The sequence below is a fragment of the Lissotriton helveticus genome, chromosome 9, assembly GCF_964261635.1.
Source record: "Lissotriton helveticus chromosome 9, aLisHel1.1, whole genome shotgun sequence".
In the NCBI taxonomy this organism is placed as follows: domain Eukaryota; kingdom Metazoa; phylum Chordata; class Amphibia; order Caudata; family Salamandridae; genus Lissotriton; species Lissotriton helveticus.
Window position 1 is genome coordinate 1,081,299,685 of NC_136070.1, and position 18,157 is coordinate 1,081,317,841.

The 18,157-nt window shown below is 44.8% G+C and overlaps 1 protein-coding gene across 1 annotated transcript in view; it reads left to right on the top strand.

The window, feature by feature from the left end:
* Nucleotides 1-17,882, top strand: part of LOC144782234 (TATA element modulatory factor-like) — a 316,861-nt gene extending 298,979 nt beyond the window's left edge. The window contains exon 17 of the mRNA XM_078661477.1: nucleotides 15,741-17,882. Within this exon, the coding sequence (XP_078517603.1) occupies nucleotides 15,741-15,884 (144 nt within the window). The 3' untranslated portion in view covers nucleotides 15,885-17,882. The remainder of the gene's footprint in view (nucleotides 1-15,740) is intronic.
* The last annotated feature ends 275 nt before the right edge of the window (nucleotides 17,883-18,157 follow it).

Sequence of the window (18,157 nt, forward strand, 5' to 3'; positions counted from 1 at the left end):
GGCGCGCATCGCGGGACGGCGAGAGGGAGCCCCGGGGACGCGGCAGACAAGGTAAGTGTTTTTAAAAGCTTTTTATGCCTTTATTTGCCATTATTTATGTATTTAGGGAGGGCGGGAGGGAGGCGGGTGGCGGCCGGCTACGCCCCGTCTGCGGAGCGCGCGTAGTGCCGCCTGGCTACGCCGGCTACGCAAAATGCGTAGGAGACGGCACTCCGTGCACGGAGCGTAGCTGGCCGCCCAGGGTTAGTATTAATGTGATTTGTTTACAATATTCAATCTATTTGTACTGAATGATTTATCTAAACTGAAAATGAATATATCTAATGAAATAATAATACCTATCTATATGACATAAAAAGTTATGTATATCAAAATAAAATGTGTTGCTATATTTATAGTAGTACATTTAAGGTTGCCTTTTCTGTTATGCTTTAATTTCTTTTGTTGAGAGAGCTGGCATTTATTAATTGAATGTTTGCTATAATTGTACTTTTTCCTAAAGTGATAACTGTGTGCGTTGCGTTGCTCCTGCCACGGACTTTGCCCATTTGGCGTGGCTCTGCCCTAGGGTCTCCGAGTTTTGGCAGGTGGTGTGTTCCACCATCTGTGACATCACCGGCGCTGCAGTGCGCCCCGATCCACCTCTGTGCCTTCTCGGCTTCGTTAAACTGTGCCCTGAAGCGTCTCGCCGTCTGATCTCAATGCTGCTGGTCCTTGCCAGTCGTAGGGTGGCCATGTGTTGGGGTCGGCAGCCGGCTCCTAAAGCTGAGAGTTGGTTGGCGGATGCCTCTCATTGCCAGACTTTCCTATCGGAGTTCTGGGACTTAATGCCTGCCAGACATTTGGGCCCCCCTGGTCGCCTGTCTCCTTTCCCGATCCCACCCCAGCGGCGCTGCCTCTTCCGCGCTCCCCGCCGACCCTGGGTCTGCGGCGGCCGCTGGCGCTGGTCAGTGAGTGCCGTCCCCCCTTTCCCACCACTGGTCTTCCATTAGTGCCCCTGCTGCTTAAGAATACCCATTGACATGGTTATTTTATGTGTGTTCTCCCTTGGGGGATGAGACCTTGTAACAGTGGAGCTGTGTTCTCAACATTCCTGGTTTCACTAAGTGGCTGTAAATGTAATCTGACTGTAACTAAATGACTGACTAGAACTGCATTTTGTTGCGGTGCACAGTGGATTTGCACAATGTATTGTGTCTGTCATGATTTTGTTCCTCAATAAAGGTTTTTGAAAACTTAAAAAAAAAAAAAGAATATGGCTCCTCCTCTTCCCACCTCTCTCATCAGAAGTCACACAAACATCAGGGTTCCTCCAGGTCTCTGTCCTCCACTTTAGGACTGATCGTGGCCCTAGTTGCGATACAGCCAGAGTTACCCGGGTGATCGTTGATGCTGCAACATATTTAAGCCTTCAATGAAGATATGCTGCGGATGCTTGGTCCCCCTCAGGATCCCTCTGGTGTGCCTTCAGGCTTCATTGAACTGAGGAGGCATCGAGTGGGTTACACAACCTGCTTATCTGTCCCTGACGTCAATTGCGCCTCTCGACCTTGTTCCGGGTTCGGCTCTTCCGGGTTCGGCTCTGATTCCAGGACCGATGCCTGCTCCGACTCCCCTAATGGCCCTGAGACATGTGTTGGAACCCAGCACGTCAACACAGCTGATGCCAGAGGAAGTGTCCATAGTCGTTTTGGAGTTTGAAGTGGATCCATCACAACCTTCGTCAAAAACGTCCCCAGCTTGACCACTCGTAGAATTCCACCCTGATTCCTATTCGCTTCTTTTGCACTACAGATTCACAGATCCGGAGCCTCAAGATGACGTTGATGACACATTGCAAATATATAACAAGAACCCATTTCTAGACCTCCAAGAGTCCAGTGACGTTGATACTTTGCCTGACACTGGTGTCTCCTTACCACCTGGCCCCTCTGTGGAGGGGACTGCCTCATTTGCAGTGGTAATAAGAAGGGGGCCTTAGAAGTGCTTGACTTCCAACTCTCCTCTGTGGAGGTTAAAACCAATGTATTTACAGAGATACTGCAGCCATGGCAGACCTCCTCAGAACTACTCCTTTCTTTTAATGAGGCATTAACAGACATGCTTTTGGGCACCTAGGCAAAGCCAGGATCTTGCCCTTCTGCAGCCACCAAATAACCAGGAGGCATAGACCAGATCCGATTGGGGGGGGGGGGGGGGTGTTTGAGGGGGTGGACGACCCATCTTTCCAACTGCAGCACTCCACACCTGAGAGCCTTGTAGCATAACTTACACCTCAATGTGTACAGATTAAACAGTGACCATTGACTGCTTCGATCGCCCTTCTAAGTACATGTAAATACACTACGCCCGACAGTGGAACCCTTGAATCGGCAGCACCTGAATTGCTATCCCTCCGTTATTCTCACCTCATCTATACTCAGGAGGATATGTGTGCACATTGTATCACACCCACTGTCACAATTCTAATCCTAACATAATTCAACAATTTCAAACAAAAGCACAGGTGCACCACTTCTCAATATGCAGGGAAAACAAATATACTCTTTATTCCCAAGCAGCAGTGTTCTTCCAAAGTTTTCTTTATTCCAATATCAAAAAGATTTATAAAAACAAGGTCATAAGCATCACTTGTTGAAAGTGGCACAGCCGACGCATTTCATCCTTGAAGCGGACTTCTTCATGGCAATGGTTGTTCCCATATCATATAAGGGTAACTAAGTTGACTGATATGTGGATCCAATTGCATGGAGTCATAGACAGCAAAGTATCAACTTCAGATTCTCAAATGCTAGCGATCCATATTATAATCTACAATATGATTAGATCTAAACCAAAGACTGTGTGTTCATGGTCATTGACAAAGTTTGTCAGCTTATAGGCACTTCCTTCCGGATTTCTAAATTATTTCTGTTTGAGGGCACTCAATAATGTGAATGGTTTCCCCATGTATATACAGCATCAGGAGCAAAACTATCGATCACACCCGACCATATGCCTCATATATTTTTAGGGCAATATGCCGTCAATTGTTAGCCTGCAGCCAATATTCTGCTGTCAGGCATGCCGTCAGGGGTTCGTCAAGGGGCCAGGCGTCGAGACTGGAGAGCAGAGACAGGAAGGGAAGAACACTGCTGCTTGGGAATAAATTGTATATTTGTTTTCCCTGCCCTTCTAAGTAGTAAATGTCATTTTACCATCCAGGAAGCCCTCTATATAAAAACATTTCTGGGGGACGCTGGGAAACGTTTGTTTGCCATATCCTACCCTTCTTAAGCCTAGTTGTCTGATAACCTACTGTTCGTGGCATGTGTAGCTGTAGATACACATGCTTTGCATATTCCTGCCATCTAGTGTTGGGCTCAGATGTGTGCAACTTGTTTTTTTCTGAAGAAGGACTTTTCAAGTGAAGGACTTAGTGTCTCCACCTATGAGTGGTCATGTGCATGGGCTCTATAATTAGATTTTTTTTTCCCCCTGCTGTCTGATTCAGACATGGCGATGTTAGATTCGGTTTGATGCCACCTGGTGTTCTCACTGGGCCATTGTATACATTCCTCGCGGAAGAAACAATCATGCTTACTAGTCTGTTTCCACCGTTGTGTACTTCTTAGCTCCGTTATGACAGAAGACATCTTGGAATACCATCACTTTGATCGAGAATATTCCCTTGATGGAAAGGACTCTATTTTGGTTCTGTCCTACTTGCCATGCCAAGTGTCCAAGATCAGACCTCCACAAAATCTACAAGTTGTGTTTGTCCCCGACCACCGTACTCTTGTTCGGCGTGTCTCGCTTGCCGCAACAAAGAGGCCCTTCGAAAGCGATGAGCTTGATGACTCACTTCATGGCGTACACGCGAGAGGCAGAAGATACCTCAGATCTCTTTAGGGAAGGAGGAAGCAGCTATAAACCAACTGGATGCCTGAGGCACCGAATTTGAGGTGACCTGACGCGTACATCAAAGGAGACGAGCGCCCATCGGACGAGCGCCAGTTTGAGACCGCCTTGAGCATCATATTCACCCTCCTCCTCACCAAAGAGAGGCATAAGCTTTGAATTTCCATGCCTTTTCTGAGGTCTCTGATGTTCCACTGCCTTACGGCCATGGTCGACACATTATTCCGAGCCAGACATGATGCCTGTTTCACACACTGCACCAAAGTACTCTTCAAAGCCTCGAGCATTGAAGTTAACCGCTTCTCCAGGGCTGGATCCGAATACGAATGCCCGACCACTGTCAGATCCAAAGCTTTTGGACTCGAAATGTTTGGACTCAAAGCACTCCGAGCCAAGATTGAGCTTGACACGTCTGGACGTCGACCCTTTTCGGCTCCATCTAGACCACCTTCTACGGTTGCGTCCTCCGCCGCGTCCAAGAATTTCGACCAACCAATCCTCCAGCGGCTGCAAGATCAACTCTATGCCAAGCAGCAACAGATCCTTATCAAGTTGGGCACTGGTTGGATCCCGGCGAAGCCTCCCTATCAGCCAAAGGACTCCATTCCTCACAAGAAGAAATTGACTGTTGAAGAAGCCCTGAAGCGTCTTTTGGAACCCATACCTAAAAGGCCTAAAACACAACCAGGCCACCTCTCCAATTCACCCTCTACCTCATTCTCCCCCTCCTTCTGTACCTGTCCCTACCTCTCCTGTGCTGCCTGTGGAATCTCTACACCACTTACCACAGGGTTCTTAACACTCTGGGGTGGGGGGGGGAGGGGGGGGCGGTAGTCCAAGGTTACCTTTTAATCCCTATGACCACCTACAGATCCCAGACCCCTGGGATGACTGATACAGAGCCTCCAGCGGACACAAATCCAGATATGTACCCCACTAAACCCTCACCCCCAGATTTCGTCACCTTATGCCACGAGTTCTTACATAGAGCAGCTACCTTTCATGAACTGGAGATGCATTTCCTACATGCGGAGGACAACTTTCTTATGGAGACTCTTTCCTTCACCCAATGCTCCCTACAGTACCTCCAGACACACAAGGGGGTCCTCAGACCAGCCACTGACATTTCTAAAGAGCCAGTTAAGGTGAGGGTGGTCACACCTAAGTTTGCCCAAAAATTCAAGGGCTTTCACCAACCACCCCCATGCATAAGGGGCCGCTGTGTCCTGACTCCCTAGGTGGCCACACAGCTAGGAAACTCACTAACTATCACGGCACAGGTGACGCACTCCCTCCAGACCGGGATAGCACGAAAATCGACGCCAGGGCAAGAAAGATGCCGCAGCATAAACACCAGCATCCTTTTAAGCCCTCATGTATGGGTACGTGTTTCTGGCTTTAAGCCAGAGGCTTAGTAAAAAACCTCCTAAACGTAACCTTTGATGGCCAGCATCTCTTCGCCCTCAGGTCGACAAGATGCTCAAAATGATTAAGAGGCATACGGACACGGCTAAAGCTATGGGTGCCTTCCAGACCCCTGCTTCCAGTGGCTTTTTTCGCCACTCACAGTACCGAAGTTCAGCCAAAGCTCCCACACCAGAACCCTCTTCCATCGTCCCCAGGTCCAACTAGCAGTCGGCATCACGGGCTATTGCAGGGACGGCTACAGGGGAAAGGCACGGCTATGGCAACGTGGAGTAAAGGGTACACTCCCCAAGGGGGCTGCTTCTACAAAACAGTGACTCTCTCCTCCTTGTCTTTGACCACACAACACCTATCGTGGGGGAAGGTTACAGGGGTTTCTGCTGCACCGGACAGAAATCACCTCCGTCAAAGGGTTCTGGACATCATATGGGATGGATACTGTTTAGAACTCACACATACACCACCAAACATTCCTTTCCCTTTCAGACCATCTGCATCTCCTTCAGGAGGCAGTACATGTTCTCCTCCACCAAGGGAGCCATAGAACCAGTACCAGCAGAACACTGTGCAAAAAGGGTGTATTTCATATACTTCCTTATTCCCCAAAAGGAAAGTTCCCTCCGATCCATACTTGACCCCTCAACAAAGCAACATTCTGTCGGAGTATTTTCATATGGTGACTCTATAAGACGTCATACCACAGTTGTAGCAGGGTGACTTCTCGGTCTCCCTAAATCTGAAGGATGCCTACATCCACATACCCATGCACACAGCGCATCGAAAATACCTGCAGTTTGTGGTGAATGGACAACATTACCAGTTCAAAGTGCTTCCGCTCCGGGTTACCACTGCCAATCTAGCTACATCCCACCTCTAGCCCCTTTAAGTACAGCCTTTTCTCGGGGACGTTCTAGACTCATGAGTGGGAAAGGCTTACCCCAGTCCAGCAAGATTACTAGCGTTCCAAAACACACTACCTCTTTTTCAGCCATATTGCCAAGTAACAGTCAGTACGGTGATGCTCATGCTTGGAGTGATGTAATCCTGCATCGCCGCAGTTCCTCACATGTGCCTTTTGCACGAATGCCTAGTGACATTGTGGTCTCAAGCAGAGGGTCATCTAGAGGATCTAGTGTTGGTTTAGGCCTGCACACATCGCTGTCTGCAGTGGTCGAACATACACAACCTGTTGCTGGGGCGCCCTTTCTCAACCCAGTTCCACAAGAGACCATCTCTACGGATGCCTTGTTCACTGCTGGGGCACGCATCTCAATCACCAGGGAAAGTGAACACGTACTTAACAGACCCTCCACATCAGTCACCTACAGTTGCTCGCTATCCAGTTGGCTCTCCTGCCCTTCTGTCCCTCATTCAACACATTCTTAGTCAGAACAAACACAGCTGCTGTGTTTTACTTACAAAAACAAGGGGGCACACTCTTGCCACAGCTATCCGCAGTAGCCCAGAACCTCTGGCAGTGGGCAGTACATCACAGAGTAGATCTGCGCACCCAACACATTCCCGGGATGGAAAACAATCTGTCTGACCTGCTCAGCTGGATGCATCAACTAGTCCATGAATGGGAACTCCAGCCCCAGGTAATAGTCCCATGCTTCCAACGTTGGAGTTTTCCACTGATCGACCTGTTCGCCACTGCCAAAATTGCTAAATGCCTAGGCTTACCCACCAGGCAACAACACCCACAGTCCATCAGCAGTGCACTAAGGATGAACTGGTCAGTGATATTTGCCTACACTTTTCCACCTCTCCTACTCCTGTCGCTTGTGGGCCGGTGACTGAGGCAAACATCCCGAACTATCTTTCTGGTAGCACCAACCTGAACACACCAACCATGATACACCAACTTGCTCAACTCTCGCTAGTTCCACATGAGAAGCTTACCAACAGGTTTGGCCTTCTCATACAAACCACAGCACTCTTAGGCACCCCAACCCTCAGCAGCTCAACCCTGCAATTTGGCTCCTGAGTTCTTAGAGTTTGGTTACCTCAGCCTACTAGCAGAATGCATGTCTATTCCCAAGGAGCTCCGAAGACCTACTACCAGAGCCTGCTACGCAGCCAAATGGAAATGGTACATACATAACTGTCTTAACTGTCAACCTAAACATGCGAGTCCACTCACAGCATCTGTACAGGACATTGTCTGGTACCCCCTTCACCTGCAACGGCCAGTCCTTTCCTACACTTCCATCTCGTTGCCGTAGCTGCCAGCTTACAGAAAAGACAACATACTTTATTGTTCAGAATATCAGTTATTAAGGCTTTCATGGAAGGCCTCAAATTTATTATCCCACCCCTGATGCCTCCTGCGTAGAATTTTAAGATAGTTCTCACAAGGCTCATGGACCCTCCTTTTGAACCACTACACTCTTGCCCACTAGGTGGCCTTCCTTGTAGCCATCACTTGCCTCATGCGATTCAGTTGGATACACGCTCTTACCTTGGAAGAGCCTTTCTTCCAATTCCGTCATGATAGGGTGGTTTTCAGAACCAGTCCCAAATTCCTCACTAAAGGTAGTCTCCATTTTTCACCTTAATCAGATAATCGAGCTCCCAGTTTTCTTCACCCAGAGACTGTAGTGGAACATGCTCCGCACTCTTTATAAGTCAAGAGAGCACTAATGTACTATATTGAAGGGAAAAACCCTTATCTAAGACACAACAGCTATTCTGTCCCACTCCAAGCCACAGAAAAGCGGGCCATTTTCAAGACAGGTGTTTAACGTTTACTGGTCGATTGCATACAGACTTCTTACGCTAAATATAAAATAACCTTGTCTGTCACCCCCTCCCTCCCCCCAAGACCTCATTCCACTCAAAAGAAAGGGGCATCAATGGCTTTCTTAGGTTACATACCACTAGCTGACATCTGTAAAGCAGCTACTTGGTCCACCCCTCATACCTTTACTAAACACTACTGTGTGTATGTCGTGGCCAGACAGCAAGCTAAGGTTGGCCAGGCTGTTCTATGTGCACTTTTCCAGTCTTTTGCCACATCCTCAGGCTAAGCCACCACTTTTAGGAGAACTGCTAGGCATGTGTATCTAACATAACAGATAACATAACAGGTGTATTTGTAAAGCGCACGTTCACCCCATCAACGGGATATCTTGATGCTGAAATGACAGATGTATATTGTTACCCAACTCAATGGTACTCATTTTATCAACCTCAAATGGATGAAAGACTGAGTGGACCCGCCGGGATTTGAACCTGTGACCATGAGGTCGAGCACAGGCCCCTGCAGTGGATGCATTAGTCCACTTAGCCACCAGACCCGGCTACACGTCACAAATGGCAAATGTTACTTACCTGTAAGCATCTGTTCGTGGCAAAATAAAAATAAATGTAGTGCTGTAGATTCTCATGAGCCTGCTCTCCTCCCCAGTCTCTTGTGGCAAGAGTATGCACAGCAAATGAATCTACAGCACTACATGCCACAAAGATGCTTACAACCTAAGTAGCAGTTCCCTTTATCTTTATCATTAGCTCAGCTGTAGCATCAGTTGGACATTATTTATGAGCCTTTTAATGATTGGCTGATCAGCCGTCTCTGTTTAAATCACCTGTTATGTTGTGGTTTCAGAGAAGGCTGACCCGTATTTTCCACCCAAAGCTTTATCTGATGACCCAGCGGGACCTTAATCTGGTTTTCACGGTCTCGATGTGCACCCTATTCGAGCTTATGCACAGTTTCCCACTGAGATTGGTCATATTAAAGACAGTGTTCCTCATAACAATCACATCAGCTTGTCACATGAGCGAGCTGCAAACACTTTCTGTCCAACTACAGTACACCACCTTGTTCCCAGATGCGCTGGTGCTTGGACTATGGCAGTTATCCTCCTAAAAGATGCTTTTCCACATTGGACAGTCTATTAACCTGCTAACGTTCTTTGCCCAATCTCATTCATCCAAGGAGGAAGAGTGAGTCCACTGCCACCTCAACCAAAGCCGCTTTCCAAATTGCCCCCCATTTCAAGAGGAGGCTGACTTTCCAGGAATAGCTTGCCTTTGTAATACCTCAATGCTCAGCTCACGTATAGCTCAAGGACTAGGCAGCAATCCTCCTCAACGACCTCCCACACCCAAGTATGCACCAATTGCCCTACCATGTTCACACTCACTGCCACCGCCTCCTCCTCCTCCTCCTCCTCCTCCTCCTCTTCCACCACCACAGCCACATTCCCCACCACTCCCTCCACCGCCAAGGCCAGGCTCATCACTGCTACCACTTCTTCCTCAATCCTCAGAAGGGTCAGCATAATTCTTTTCATACCCAGACAGCCCTTATGGAGGAAAGGGCTCCATATGAAGAGCCCACTGGTGCAGGGGGCAGAGATAACCCGTGGGATAACTATAATGTCGACCCACTCTCTTGAGGACCAAGTCCTGGAGGTATTCCTGCCGGATACCCTACTGTCATCCAGAGATTGGCTCGGCACCATGAAATTGCCATGCACATCATAGAGTATGAGGACTTATTTTTGGTGTAGACCCTCTCCAAGACTGAACACAATGTACTGGCCTTTTCATGACTCCCAGTCTGGTAGGAATACCCAAGAGGGAATCACAGAGGCAGCAATGTCAAGGGTTGAGGTTACTTCAAAAAAGGTGCTTCTGCTCCCAAACACAGATTCACCCATTCTATTCCTCTCATTTGGCCGAAATCACTTCCAGTCAGTGGCTAGAGGTAGTCTGTCTAAAATTTTACACCACCAGCCCAACATACAACCACAGCAACGTGCCCTAGGCCATCTTCAGCTCGCCGTCTTACAAGAGGAAGTACAAACATTCCTTCAGTGTGCTTCCTTATTCCAAAGAAGGATGGTATTCCACTGATTATTCTAGACCTTAGGCCGCTCAGATCAATCAATTTATAGTGTTGGGGAACTTTCATATGACTACCCTGCAAGACTTCCTCCCTTTTCGTCTCCAAAACAGCAGAGGATGTTTTCAGTTTGTTGGCTGCTGCCTCTTTTGCAGTCTACTCATCCGTTATCTGTAAGAGCTGTAATGAAGTTGCTGGGTTTGATGGCATCTTAACACGTTAACAGTACCCCACAAGTCAATTGTTTCAAACAAGGGTCAATGGGAAAATCCAGTGTTGATGAAGGGGCAGCAGTCAGAGCTCCCTACATTGGTGGAACAAATAATCTCTTGCTAGGTAGGCCTTTTTTGGACTTTCTTCCACAGTGGACAGTTACCACCGACTCATCTCTTATAGGTAGGGGTGCACATTTTTGTGACATGCCTGTCTAATGCATGTAGACTCCTCTTCAACAAAGAGGCACATCAGGTTCCTGGACCTAGTGGCTATTCACCTAGCCCTAAAATCCTTTTATTGACTCTCCCATGGCAAGGTAGCACTACTAAAGGCGGACAACATGGCAGTGATGTATTACATAGAAAAGCTAGAGGGCACACATTTTCCTCTGCTGCTTGCTGTTATTTATTGGATTTGGCACTTGACAATCCGTTACAATATCCACCACCTGACGGAACAACTTCCAGGGGAAACAACTTTTCGGCCCTGCTTAACAATATGCAATAACAAGTTCGAGTGGGGACCCCCTCGCAAGTCCTAAAACTTGACTTTCCAACTAGGGGGAGCCCAGCCATCAGCCTTTTTCAAATACTCCAGAAAATGCAAAATGTCCAATCCTTGCCTCCAGGTACCCACAGTCTATGGGCAACGCACTAATGATGAACTGGTCAGAGATATTTCCCTATACTTTTCTGCCCCTCCCACTCATTTCTATACGTGGTGAGGCAGGTCTCCTGGCAACACCAACATGGGCTAAACAACCTGGCAACACCAGCATGGGCTAAACAACCGTGGTATTCAATGCTACCAGAAATGTTCATCAGCCCCCATGAGAAGCTTCCCCTCATGCTGGATCTTCTCACTCAACAGGACAGTATAATCAGGCACCCAGACTCTTAGCAATCTGGCACCCGAGTTCTTGAGTTTGGAAATCTACACTTTCCACAAGAGTGTGTGGCAATATTGCAGGAGGCACGTGAACTTACCACTCATGCATGCTACACAGCAAAATGGCAAACTTTTGTCCACTACTACATCTCTAGACCCCTTCAATGTTAGGGTGCAGGATATCCTTTCCCATGTTTTATGTTCTGAAAAGGCAGGTCTAGCATATGCTTCCATACGTCTCTGTTTAGAGGCTGCAACCACATACTTGCCGAACAGAGAACTTTCATCACGTTTTAGGATTCTCATAGCCAAGGTATTCTGGAGTGTCTTAAAAGCTTGATGCACCCAGTAACACCTCTATTACTGGTTTGGAACCTAAATGTAGCTTTTACTATGTATATGGGACCACCTTTTGAGCCTCTCTATTCATGCCAATGACATTGCCTTTCATGGAAGATTACTTATGTGTAGCTATAAGTTCCTTCAGACGGTGTAGCAGTTTAAAAACACTAACTATTCAGGTCCTTACAAACAATCCTACATTCTTACACAAAGAAATCTCACTTTTCCTTTTCACACAGACTATTGGGCTAACATTTTTTCCCCTACATCCTGATACTGTTGCTAAGACACCTTACGCATGCTAGATGTTATATGGGCACTAATGTACTATATTAACAGGACTAAGCTTTTCTGTAAGACTAACCAACGTTTTGTTGCTTGTGCTGATCCATACAAGGGTCACACAATTTCTAAATCAGACATTGCAAGGTGGATTGTTCTATATATCCAGACTTGGTATGCCAAGGTTATTTGTGTGCTCCCACCATCTCCTAGAGCACACTTTACATATACAAAGGGGGCCACCATGGCTTTTTTAGGCAACATCTCTTTAGTGGATAGCTGCTAGGCCCCAAGTTGGTCAACACCACACATGCTCACAAACCATTAATGCATGGACAACGACAAGCTGTGATTATCAAACTGTGCTAAAGACTTTGTTTCAAACATCTGCAGAAACTGCTTTACAGTCGATGTAAAGCATGTGTATCTATAGCTACACGTGCATGAAAATGTTTCATACTCAGTAAGCATCTATTTGTAGCATGTCCTGCTGTAGATTTAAATACACCATCACCTCCTTCTCATATGCTGGAGGTGATTGCACATGTTCTTTTAATTCAATAATTCAATATACATTGAGTAACTAATTACAATGCACAGAGAACATACACTCACTTTTCCTCTACCCTTAACTCTCACCTTTCACTCGCTGTGCAAAAAACAACAATCTAAAAGTGGAGTCGGTCTCCAAGCACATTGTAGACTAAGAAGGAGTCACACAGTACCCAGTGACTCAAAGCTTCTTCGAAGGAAAACTATTTCTAATGTCTGATTTCTAATTTCTAATGTCTGAGCGCAACACTAGATGGCAGGAGGAGTATGCCAAGTATGTCAATCTACAGTACTACACAGTACAAACAAATGCTTACAGGGTAAGTAATATTTTTTTCTGGTGGATACTATATCTTCCTAAGGATTCCTTACCAGCCTCCCTAGTCTTTGAGCGAGTACAGTGATTTGGAAGATTCAAATGTGTACAAACGTATCATATGATATATTGTCGTTATCATTGATACTTATGTAACTTCTGTTTGCAGTCCTCAATAGTGCCCAGAAAAAATACCTGGTACTGGCACCAGTGCACCTTTTGTACTTAGACGTTACCTCATCCTGGGTGGGTGAAATCGCATGTGAGGCTGCATCGTGCCACCTGGCAGTGCTGGAGAGAGCTATTGCCATGGAAACAAATTCTGGCATCAGCCTGGCAAGCATTCATAAGCTGAGAAACGTATAGGAACATATAGTTTCAACCAGAAATCTTGTTTTAAAGATAAGTCATTTCAAAGCTTGTGTGGCGGAAGATGCACATGGTCTGCATAGTCCTTCTTTCCCGTTTTGGGGTTGGATGTTACAACTTGTCTTGCTCAAAGAACTCAGTCATAAGATCTGCTCTGACTCCTTCCATAGTGCACAAGGGCACAGGCTCCACCTGAGATGTTTATTTTTCCACCGTCTGGTTCAGACATTTTGAGTCTGAGCTTTAAAACAAACACTTTTTCGCCGAATTTTCAGGACCAACTTTCCTCCGCACAACCTCTTCCTTTGCAACTCGCGCTCGACAACCTTCCTCGTCTCATGACCCAAATTGCGACAAAATACAGGTCGTATCGGCGGAGAATGCCTTTGGGAGGATATGGAATGTGCATTCTTCCGCTTCTGCCCTAGTTGCATCACCAAATACTCTTTGTCTGACCAGCGTTGCGTTTGTAACCTTTGTCTCTCCCCTGATTATGAGACAACAACACTTCTTAGGACTGCTGCCTTTCATTCTAGTGCACAAAAATACTGCAGTATAACAGAAAGAGATGCTAGTTGCGTCATAAAATGCAACAACAACCTTTGCCCGAGACTCCCAACATCTGTAGCCCATAAGACTCTCCATGCTGAGGAGGAAAAAGCAGGCCCCTCTGGCCTTCCAGCGGTGAAGAGGCACGTACAACTCCTAAACCGTTTCATACAACACCTCTAAAGAGGAGCACAACTAAGCCAAAACCTTCCAGCGCTCGCACCATGACCACACACAACTAGGTCTGCTACTTCAATGTCCAAAGCCCAAAAATGAAGCCTCAACACCAAAGTTGTGCCATACAGAGGCAGAGTACTTCTTCCAGTGGAATCAGGCTTCAAACCCCCAGCCAAGCTTTAAGAGGCAATGACCTTCATGACTAGCTTTGACACCCTTTGCTGGTTGAGACAGTCAGCAGCTCTTGGCACTCACCGAGCCGTTGCCCAAATGCGTTGAACGTCTCTAGAAGGCAACTCCAACCTCACTCCAAGGCATTGCCAAGCCTTCTTCAGAGCCGAGATCAATGCTGAAAGCAGCTGCTGGACTGATTATGAAACTTCCTTCAAGTCCGAGGGTGAACACTATCGAGGCTTCCATCGTTCTACCTTTGCCTGAGGTACCCAACGTCAAGCAGACAACTCAGTTCATGCATATGGACACCTGCAAGAGCCACCAAGGTACCTCCGAGCGAGCCTCCACATGCGCTCTCATGCATGTCCCAAAAGCACAAGCTCACATTCAAGGAGGATTTGGCTTTGAGGCATCCAGGCCCCCCAACCCAAAAATGAAGGGACAATGGCAGTAGCCTACCATGTCAGCATTTGACCCTGGCACTCTCCGCTTTGGGCTATGTGGCGCTATTTTCACTTAAATCTGTAAATTGTATATCCTCCTGTTCTACTGATTGGATTTTTGTTGTTGTGGTCTTGATTTATTTCTTACATTTTGTTCTATTTTTCCAAATTGGTGTAGGGTTTTACTTGTGTTGTGATTCCTTTTATTACTGTTTGAAGTGCTGCATTAATACTTTACACATTGCCTCTCAGTTAAGCCTAACTGCTCTGTATCAAGCTCCCAGAGGGTTGAGGACAGGTTAATTTGAGGTTTGATTGTGCATCACCCTGGAGAGGATTGTGGTTGCTGCTTGAGTAGGGGTTTACCCACCTCAACCAGTAACACAATTTCTCACCACACCACCTACTGGCACGCAGGTATTCTGACTGAAAAGTTCTAAATCCAGTCTGATGCCACGATACATTTTAAAATATGAGGGTTCTGCAGTTGTATGGAGTATCCACCATAAAGAGCATTACCAAAGGTAGGTAACTTGTCTGTTCTGTGTTTTCAGAGGAATTTGAACATTTTCATCTGTTAATAAAAGGCAGCCTAAGTTGGTTGACTAAATAACATTTTCTTCTGTAGTTTTTGTGTATTTTAAAATATCACCAGGCCATGAATAGTTGTATTTGTTTTGTATTGTTTGATATATGAATCTGTTTTACTAGTCCTGTAGCGGTGGGAAAATGGTTGCATAGATTATTTATAGACATTTCATTTGTAATCTCCATTTAAATGTTTAATGACTATTGTAACTAATAATATTTTATTAAAAAAAATAAATGTATCGTAATTGCACACTGGCCCAAAAGCGAAACTGTCCTAATAATCTGTGCTTTAAGTTTAGCCACAGCACACTGTTCAGTAGGATACTTGAATGGAAAAGCAAGTTTTAACTGCTTGTTTTTCATCAGAACCTCTTCAAAAAATTAAAAAAGAATCCTCCATCATGACCTCATTTTAACTGAGAGGTCCAGCTTTTTTCCTCATGCCACTCTTTAGAATGAACCACTTAGATGTGGTATTCTCATAGTTAATTCTTCATGGTGTATATCAATATGGTGGCTGTTTACATCAAGATCAAAAAGTGTTTGCCTTTGTGAAAGGATAAAAAGCACTATACTGCCAGTAGTGTAAAAGTTGTGTGCAGCATTGCACTCATACTTGACTGACGATATGGGTTCTTACAAAGTCATCATGCTTGTTTTGTAGGATCTGGATCAGCGTTATAATACCATCCTACAAATGTACGGAGAAAAGGCAGAAGAAGCGGAGGAACTTCGCCTGGATCTGGAGGATGTGAAAAACATGTACAAGACTCAGATTGATGAACTTTTAAAACAAAGACTCCACTAGTTCCTCCTCTGCACTCATTTTAATTGAGTTCATGGTTAATAAAAACTGTAAAATGTAAATTGTTTAGTATGTAAATGGAGAGTTCAGAAATATCTTGTATAGAAAAAATCTATTAGTGTACATCAGAAAATGATTTTTATTTAAAAGTGCATATGTTCCCATAATCATTATAATTCATCTAAAAGATGGTTTAGTAGCTGCCAGCCTTTAAATTATTCTGTGCAATATTTTTGGAAAAGAAACTTGATTCCTCTTCTCTCACCCTGGATCATCTGAAAGAGGGCAACTTCAATGTGTCCATTCTATTGTACCACATTGATTGATTAGCACTCACCAGTAATCCCTAACTACAGTGAGCTATTTTTGTTTTATCTCATGGTTTTAATATTGGCTTATTGTTTCATGTTGACTTAGCGCAAAATTGATCAAATGTACTTCAATCAAAAAGTATGCAATTTGGAGTAAGTAATTTTATATTTGCTTCTGCTTCTGCTATGTACCTTTTATATAATATAGGTTGCACACACTCTTCGTTTATGTTACCAGTGATGCAGGATAGAAGAACCTTTTCACAGACATCCCTTCTCTTTGTAGCTGGTACTTGGGGGTTGTGGAAGGGCATGGTCAAGATCGGTTTTATCATATCACTGCACACAATAGTTGAGTTTAAAATGGTATTTTCGGCACAGATTGTTCGATAACTGGGCATTTGTCCTGTTAGTCTTCTACCTGACAGTTTCTAATTGCTATATTCTAAATGACCTTTTTTCTGATCTTTAAAAGTCATTTTACTTGATTTTGTGAATGACAAAAAAGTAACATTACTGTGTCGACTTACTTGATGTACATTAATACACAAAGTATTGGGCATGAAAGGAATGTTTCTTTTGGCTTCAGCCAAATTATCCTTTAAGGTTAAGGATTTTGCAGTTCTCCTTAAACACCCCTCTGCCACATTATCAGTTTTATGAATTACTTTAAATGCAGTACTATTTAACAACATTTTCTAACATACTTTGTTAGAACGACATGTATTTTTGAAAGTACTTCAAGACAAATGTACATGTTGAATATACTGAAAATCCCAATCACTTTGAAGCAATGGTGAAAAAGCTATGTTTCAGAAGATGAGAGAAGCCCAAATGTTGTTGTGCAAAATTCTGGCATTACGCCACACATGGATCACTGCACATAGTTGCTTTGTTGGGTATGCTAGGTAACCTTTCTGTACCCCTGTTCCAGTCTAAATATTTTCCTCATACAAGTTAAGGTGCTTCTTTAAACTTTTTCAAATATAAAGTTGACTCTTCCAGGTGTCTGCTTTCCAGCTAAAGAGAGTGCTCAAATATATGGTTCCCTTTATTTTAAAGTTAAAATGAGGGAGATCTAACGTTGTAGTTCTGTGTGGAGCCGTGATGGTGGTATCTGTGTGCATTGATATCTGTCTAAACCTCAGTATGTAGCACAAGAAATATCAGACCTGACAAACTCAAATCCACAAAATCAGTTGCATGCATAGCCAACTAAACTGTTACTGAAATTTCCCAGAATTTGCTCCAATGTAAACTGTGCCCCACAAACTAAGATACTGGCCATGTAAAGGCCTAGCACTAAACATGAGTGTCTTGGCATTGTAAGTATAGGGAAGGCATCCATTTAGCATGCCATAATTTGCAAGTTTTATGAATAACTGAGGTCGATTTATTTTTTACCTCGTATTGGAAGGCGCTTAGAACATGTGCATATGAAAATGATATAACATATCAGCAGGCACCTTTATTTTATTTTGCTTTGACCACCTAAAATGTGTGGTCCTCAGTGTTTACCTGGATTGTAAAATGGCCATTTAGGTTTTTGTATTTCAGAAGAATATTTGGAAGTGAAAGTAATTTGGCAACATCTTGTGTCTGAAATGTTATGCTGTGCTCGATATGACGGCTGATGTAGGGCATGTTCTTTATTTTTGCCATATTGGCAAGAATAAATATTCTAAAATAATAATTTTGTGAGTGTTGTGATGTGTAAGACAATCTCAGTTATTTATTTTCAGTAATATGATACGTATGGCAGACTGATATGCATCACATTATTGTTTTCATTCATATTGTGAGGGATGAGGCTTTTTTCTGTATGCAAGGCTGCTTGCATCATTTGTATATGTGTATTCATACAGCATTTGGTTCATAGTCTGCAAATCTGCTTTTTGTGTGCTTGAGCAGTCATATAAGTTTTAAGTATACTCCCCAAGAGTATGTTGTCGGCTCCTCCTAGAA